The sequence below is a fragment of the Gavialis gangeticus genome, unplaced genomic scaffold, assembly GCF_001723915.1.
Source record: "Gavialis gangeticus isolate Ggan-Ray unplaced genomic scaffold, GavGan_comp1, whole genome shotgun sequence".
Lineage (NCBI taxonomy): Eukaryota > Metazoa > Chordata > Crocodylia > Gavialidae > Gavialis > Gavialis gangeticus.
The window spans coordinates 24863734-24871911 of NW_017729009.1; the positions used below are offsets into that span (position 1 = coordinate 24863734).

The following is an 8178-nucleotide window of genomic DNA, read 5'->3' on the forward strand; positions in this document are numbered from 1 at the left end:
TAAATTAATTTTTGACATTGGGTGCCACTCAATTCATACAAATTATGGAGTGGTGCCTTGAATCCAGTGAAGGTTGCCCTGAGTCCAGAAATGTTAAGAACCACTGACTTAGCCAGTGGGAACTAGTTTGCTTCTCTCTGGGGGTTTTTTTTGGTTGTTTTTTTGCATTCCAGTTGTAGATGTGGCACTGTTTACTCTATGAGCATTGCAGGCGGATTTTTAAAATATAAAGCTTTTCTTCTTTCTAAATTCTAAACTGACATTGCCCCTCAACTTGTGTTGTACAACATACCCATTTAGTGTACTGTTTGAATACCAATGGAGACCAGCAATGGGACCTCCCCTTTACATTCTTAGGGGAAGCTTTTCCAAAATAGTAAAGTGCTCCATAGATCTTCTTCCACATTGTATGTCAGTTTTAACTTCTGAGCTGTTGGCTATTTCAACCCCAGGAATCTCTTTGAGATGTTATCGATAGTGATCCTTGTACACAATGGGCACATCTACATGCGCAACTAATGTGAAGCAACAAATTCTGGCACACATCGCACCAGAGTTTATTACTCCCAGGCCCTGGGACTGCAGCACATTGAGCTGGGTCAGAGCAGCCCCAGCTGGCAGGGGACCCTGGGAGTCAGCCAACCAGCCTAGGGCTGCTCTGACCTGGCTCACTGTGCTGTGGAGGGGCTGGCGGGGACATAAGGGTGCTCCAGTGTGGGGCTAGCTGGCAGGCAGTCCCTACACTGAAGCACCCGTATGCCCCACCCAGCCCCATCAGTATCTACATGTGTGTTGCAGCACAGTAAATAATGCTGCCAGAGGAAAGTCCTTGTATTTACAAGTACTAACCAATGGGAGAGTTAATTAGTTTACGGTGGCCTAATAGGGCTGCCAATGTAGGTGCAGAGACTTTACTGCAGAGCTAATTAGCTCCACAGTAAACCTCTTGTGTAGATGTGCCCACTAAGTACTTATTTATTCCTGGTTGTGCTCCAAGATAAGATTTTGAATGCTGGTCAGAATGCACTTTTCAATTGTACTCAACTGCAAGGGACATTACTTACTGGAACCATATGTTCACTCATCCCACACAGACTTTGTGTTATCTCTGCTTTTTTCTACTGTAAATTTTTGACAGAAAAGATAACTGAGATTAAAGAGAATCTGGAAGCTACTTGCCAAATCAAATGCTAAACTGAAGTTGAGGCAGCTATTGACAGTACTGAAAGTTGCTGTTTGCTCTGCTCTGGTGGCCAGACTGTTAACCTACTGTTACATCTTGGCTCAGAATGTATTTTGGGGTTTTGAAGGGTAGCTTTTGAAATGATATAATTATGACTCCCTTAGCTCTGTGGTGTGGTGGTCTGATTTCAAATTATAGGCAAGCTTAAAGTTCTTGTGATTATTTTACTTGCTGGCATTAAGCAGGAAGGCCAGTTGTCCTGAGCTAAGAGTTTTTGGAGCCAGTGTCTTACAGATCATGTTGACAGTGGGTTGCCATGTCTTTTATTCCTTAATTGTAGCACTACTGAAAGTGGACTAGGCAAAAATTTGTTGGGTTTCTCAACTGGGGAGTCCAATAGCCTTCCCTTCTCATCTGAGACCCATTATACATGGGACAGCCAAGGTGTGAATTATTGTTAGAGCTGCAACATGCACTCCTTCCTGTAGAATTGCTTTCCAAACATAAACTTTTATTTTATTTATTTATTTTTAAATTCAGCAGCCTATGGTTTCAAAGAAAGCCTTTGAAATGTAAGTGGCATAAGCCAATTAAGGGTTCTCATCTTAAATCTCCAAACAGCCTAGAACACTGGCTGACAAGTTTTTTGGGTAGATGTGAGATATATTTTATTAAACTAACTAAATAGTTGGAAAAATTACTGTTTGCAAGCTTGTGGGAACAGGGAGAGTCCGCTGGTGTGTTTTGGTGTAGAATAGAAGCCAATATGCCAAATTCAGGTCTGTGAAAATGCAAATACATGGCAGTGAGGATCAGAGGGAATGGGAGACAATAGGTATGAGACAGGTGGGTGGGGAAGGGGGAATGTTGAACTGGTGACAGAATGTAGCTGGTAAAATGCAGATGGGTTACCTGGGATTATTAGATGGGAGGCAGGTTATAATGTGCCATAAATCGAATGTCTATATTTAGTCCAGACCAGGTTCTTTGGGTAAACCCAATATCTTTTATTAGACCAGCTATTTATATTTAGCCCATGTTTTTTTTTTTGTACCCAGTAGATTTATTAAATGAAGTTCATAGGCTCATCTGCAAAAGGTGTTTTGTAAATTCCCTTTGAGGATTAGAAAGTGCACTGGATGAGATCCCTCTGATCCTCACTGCCACACGCTTGCATTTTCACAGACCTGCATTTTGCATATTGGCTTCTATTTTACCCAAGAGAACAAATAAAACACCAGCAGATTTCCCCTATGCCTGAAGAAGGGTGTTTGTGCCAGAAAGCTTGCAAAGAACAATTTTTCCAACTGTTTAGTTGGTCTAATAAAAGATATTGCATCTATCCAAAGAACCTTGTCTGCCTGTGTCTTTAGACCAACATGGCAATAACCAACAACCCTAAAGCATGGAACACTAGCTGAAATATGTGCCAGCTCCATAAGTTCACTATCCTTTAATTTGAATTGTGATAAGAATTCACATTATTTCATGGCTGATACCTTTAGCAGAAACCTTCAGTTAACTCTCAATCTTGTGTTCCCAGTTTTTGTGCGGTGTCCTGAGTGCCAAAATTCTCAGCCATTTCCTACCCAGCTTTTGAAACCTCCATCTTTTCCCCTGATAACTTTTACAATGTAGTCCTTTGTTAACCCATACACCACTTCTGCTCTGCTAAAAATTGGAAACTTGGTGCTAGTTTCATTTAAACTGAAACAGGAAGACACTATGGATGAAATTTCATCAAATTCCTCCCTTTTTTTGCTTTTTGGATTTGCCTGGTGTGAAGTATCATGTTTTATTATTGCTAGTGTTGATGCATCTCCCATCACTCAAGCATCTGCGTATCTTGTTTACCATTGAATTGTTAACCTAATGTTTCTCTCTTCTTTTCTTTTTCCCCTCCCGTCAGACCTACACAGGACCCTTTGTTTATTATGTAAAGTCAACATTAATTGAAGAGGATGTAAGACAGATTCTGAACTACATGGGGTATGTCCAAGAACTGGGAACAGCATATAAGCTCAGAGAGCAGGTTGATACCATCCAGGTGAAAATGGTTTCATTTGAACTCTTCTTAGCCAAAATAGAATGTGAACAGCTGCTCAAAATTCACTTACAAGTGAAGGATAAAGGTTATTTGGAGCTTGACATCGTAAATGAACGAAAAAATAGCAATGAAGATGTTAGAAGCTGCTCTGAAACAATGAGACGGCGTGCAGAATGCAAAGAAAACTTGAATACTTCCATGGCACGAATGGTACTTCAGAAATCAGCTAGTGAAAGGGCCTCCTCTAAAGATTATTTTAAGCCAAAAGTGACCAAGCCTTCTAAATCAGTGGACACGTACGACAGTTACTGGGAAAGTAAGAAGCCCCCTCTGATGAGTTCGCATAGTCTCAGAAAAGACCCAATTTTGGTGGATGCTGAAGATGACATTAAAGATGAAATAATTCGGCCATCTCCCTCTCTTCTTGCAATGTCAAGCTCACTGCATGGGTGTTCAGATGACTTCTTGACAACTTCATCTCATCCTAATGGCATGTTAAGAACAAACGTTGGATACAGCTCCTATTTTTCTCCTCAAGATGACTTAGATTTATATACTGATCCTGATGCCAGAAGTATGTTAAATTTTAAAAGACAGGAAACACCTAAACCTGATGTATGGGTAATAAGAAATGATGTCAACCCCATTTACCACAAACGTACCCATCTAGCCAAAGAGACAGCTTCCCTCAAGTGCCAAAATTGTGGCTTATCTTGTGGCAGTTCTGTGTGTCAAAAATGTGACAATCTGTTTAACACTAGGCAGGAATATCCAGTGGTGAAACAAAGCAGCTACTCGATCAAAACAGTGCCAAGTGATGGCTTGTCTCCTGCATCTGCTTTGAGAGAGAAAACTCAGTACACACCACAGACTCAGAGTCAAGAGAGAGCTGCTCAACTAAGTTCAAAATCCAAATCTTCAGGCACCTTGCGCTGTGGTTTTTGTAACCGATTGGGAGCTGCAAACACATGCACATTCTGTTCAAAAGTCTCATGTGACGCTTGCCTCAATGCTTATTTTTATGATCCATGCTGTAGAAAAAGTGAGCTCCATAAATTCATGCCTAATAATCAGTTAAACTATAAATCGGCCCAGATGCCCCATCTTGTTTATAGATAGACTTGAACAACCCGTGTCTGGGGGGGGAGGGGCAAAAGGGCTAACAATTAATTTTTCTGACTCTACAGTAAGAAACATTATAGTGACCTCTCTCTGTAAAACATGTGCCCCAGTATCTGGAAATACATTTCAGTGATTATCGGTGCCAGGTTTTGTTTTTGTGGCTTCAATGCTACAAAACCATTAGAGTTCATGCTGCTATCATTTATGTGACTCTTAACTAATTACTGCTTTACATCTTACATGGGGGAGAAGAGCACATTTTTCCTTTTAAATCTTGGCAGCTGTTGCACTTTAACGAAGTGACATTACACCTTTGTATTACATTTGTAGTTGTCATTTTGCCCACATACAGTTGCATAAGGATAGACAAGGACTAAGGAATTAAGATCTGCATTTTCAGTGGATTATGAATCTACTGCCTGTTTTGAGTACAAATTCAAAATGGTCCAGAAATATTTGCTAATGACTTTGTATGCCAAAAAGGACTCTCTTCTTTGGCTGCATTTCCTGAGCTCGAAAATGTAAACACCAGGACATCTCTTTTTGTCTTATTTCTTTCTTCTCCCCTTCTTCCCCAAGATGTTTATCTCAAGCTTATACAATCTGGATTTGAACATTATGTGCTTTATTTTCTAGTGTTGCCAATACCATCCTACTGGTTTTTACTGTGTGGTATTTTAAAAAGGTGAATCTGTATATGTGTCACTTAAATTATGCCTGGAGTGTTGTCTTTCTGGATGAAAACTGAGTTTATTCACTTTGTCACACACGTATTAAATCCCGTTCTTTGCACTGTACATAGGTATTTGAAAACAGTTTATTTTTTAATAAATATATTCAATAATGTTGAGTTCTTAAGTGGTAAAATCATTATATAACTATGAAGTCTCTCTGGGTTATTTGTTCAGGTGACTTTTTTTTACTTGTACTGTACTTCACAGCTTATTATAGTCACTGTGGCAGACTGCTGTTATTTACTCAGAAAGAGTTCATTGTTTTGTTTGCCTTTTTTTTAGACCCATAGTTCTCACTTGGGCAAGACTCCCACTAAGCTAACTGCAGTCTTGTCTAAGGGCTGTAGGATTTTGGCTCGAAGTACGTATTCTCTTCCATTTATGTTTATGGGAGTTGAGTAGGTTAGAAAATACACCTACCTCCAATGCAAAGTCTAGCCTGGCTCAGGAGGTGAGGGTGGTGACCCATTAAAAAAACAAAACAGATGTAGCTTGGGTGATTTCCATGACAGTAAATCTGCACATGAATTGCATAGTTGAACTTATTTGAAATACCAAAACAACTCTAGTCTTGGATTGCACTTTCTTGTGTTAAGTATGGTACAATATGACCCAAAGCCCATTTAAACTATACCTTTTCATGAATTGAATTTAGCCTTATGTTCAAAGGAAAGCTGCCAGATCCACTTAACTTATTCTTTTCCATAAAGACAAACTGATCAAGGCAAAACATTGGGCGACTCAGTTTGAGCTTTGCAGTTAAAAGTTGGAAATCCTCTAATAACAGTAAATTTAAATAATCCACTGTGCACTGAAATCATACACTTTATTTTTTTTGGACATTGTAAGAATCTGTGCTTTTAAATTTAAATGTCCATTAACCCCTTTATATGATGGAAACATGCATGAATGATTGGTTGCAATTTTTAAAATGTTATTGCTGTTTAATTCATTTTTACTGGCTGAGAGTGGGGGGTGGGGAGAGGGGCAAAGAATGTAAGAGCTAAAATACTTTAGCCATAACTGAGTGTCAAAAGCATGATGGAAATGAGGCAAACCCTGGGTTTCATGAAAAGCTGAGAATAACAAGCTACTGTATAGCTTGTATTTAATTTAAAGAGAATGAATGGCACATGATTAACTATCAGGAGACTTGCAGAAATTGAATGACTGCAACTAAACAATGCTACAGGAAAGTACTATCTTGCTGATTCTGAAGGTTAGGGTAAATACTGCTTAGGAGAATGATTTCAAGATTTTTCAAAATCTTGTATGGCTTTTTTAATAAATATATAAATATATATATGTGTATATATACTAGAACACATGTAGATATAGTATGTATATAATGCAAAACTTAAAATGATTTTACTATTAAAATACCTTCTGTAAGGGTGGCGCCCATTTCAGTAGTTTTGTTTCTAGACATCTTTCTGACCTGTCATGCCTGTTTGGCTGCTATCCAGTGTATCTCCTAACCCACTAGTTCTGTTTCCATATTGCTATTCGCACTACAGTAAATAACTAAAACTGTGATGCCACGTAACTTGTACAGTGAACATAGCAGGGACTATATTTGCTTTGAAAAAGAAGTCCTGTGTGTATATGTCATTGAACACTGTAGTACAAAATTGTGTTGAATTCAAATGATACCATGCTCTATTTTTTGTGTATCTTACTGTATGAGGTTGCTGTGATTGAGACAGTAAAATATATGCTAATTTAAAATGCAGGTGTTTTGCATCTGATTTCTGCTTTTAAAAAGTCTTTGCTTCAGAGGAATTTAAAAATAGAGGCCTTTATGAAGACTCAGCCGTTTCTTAAAATCCAGCATATTTAAAATATCTTTCCCATCCAAAGTATCTTGTGGGCAAACTATGTGAGTGCATGTCAACGTTGAATTGCAACTTCATGAAATGCAGTGCCTTTCTCGTGAAATGTAGATTTCTCTTTTTTGTGTGCGTGTGCAAGTCCTAGGAGCATGACTTGATCCACGATGTGAGGTGGTTGTGTTTAAGTTGTGGCAAAAGGTATGCAGTTATCAAGGTGATGTGGGACTCGCAGAGGAGATTTTGGTATGTACGGTGCCGGACTAACTGAAAGAACTTACCACCTTCACTCTGATATTTCCCTGCAAAGGATTTAAAACACGCTTCTTTTAAATCAGCTTCATAGTATAAGCATATGTTGTATCTCATTTGTAGAAGGCATGTGGTACTATTAGTGTGCTGCTTGGCAGGCACATTGAGGCTACTGGCTGTATCCTACTAGCTTCAGAGCAACGATATTTGCCAAATTCCAGGTGACTGACATTAGGCTTGCACACACTTTAAAACTGTTATAGGAATATTTAAACTATTAGAGGCTCAAACCTACAAACCCTCTGTTCTCCAGATCCGCTGGAGGTGGCTTGCTGTACCAGATATGGGCCTGGGAAAGGCAGGCCAAAGAAGCAGAACTGTGATGCATTCCTGCTGAAGGAGAGGGGAGGGGGAGGAGCATAAAGGGACAGGTTCATCCTATCTGCCTTTGCATTTTTAGTACCAATTTATTTCCAGTACAAATCTCTCACTAATTTATTATCTACATTTCTGGTTGTGTTTCTCATTGTCACTGCTTCCTCTAGTACCTGAATAAGTTTAAAGGGACGTGGCAGTTTGAATCAAATGCACTCTGAACTTCTAAGTTCTGTGGGAGATGGTCGTTGGATTTTAAGCACTTGCACTATGCATCAGTACCCCTTGAGAAGAAGAGACTGAGCTTTCCAGGAACTTTTTTTTTCTTAAAAGGTACTGATCTTATCTCTGGTGCTCCTACTGTTGACAGTACATTGAGCCTGTGTGGGTAAGGCAGATGAGTGGGAGTGAAACGAAATCAAGGCAAGGTGCTAAATGTGATTCATTCTTGATATCAGAGAGAGAGTTGGAGTAGGCCTTTAGCTACTGCAGTAATGGACATGTTAAGCTGCAAGAGAGTGGGGCTAAGAATGCTCCAAGCCATTTTTGACAGACAGTCCTTACTTGTCTCTGAAAGGTGGGATTTTGTTACCTTTCTTGCAAAGGTCACCTCAAGCTTAAGATGAGGGTGAGGCT

At 39.4% G+C, this 8178-nt stretch overlaps 1 protein-coding gene across 1 annotated transcript in view; it reads left to right on the plus strand.

Annotated features, from left to right (window-relative positions):
- Window positions 1-6818, plus strand: part of SPATA2 (spermatogenesis associated 2) — a 16086-nt gene extending 9268 nt beyond the window's left edge. Inside the window, exon 3 of the mRNA XM_019510254.1 lies at window positions 3093-6818. Coding sequence (XP_019365799.1) covers window positions 3093-4349 — 1257 coding nt within the window. The 3' untranslated portion in view covers window positions 4350-6818. The remainder of the gene's footprint in view (window positions 1-3092) is intronic.
- The last annotated feature ends 1360 nt before the right edge of the window (window positions 6819-8178 follow it).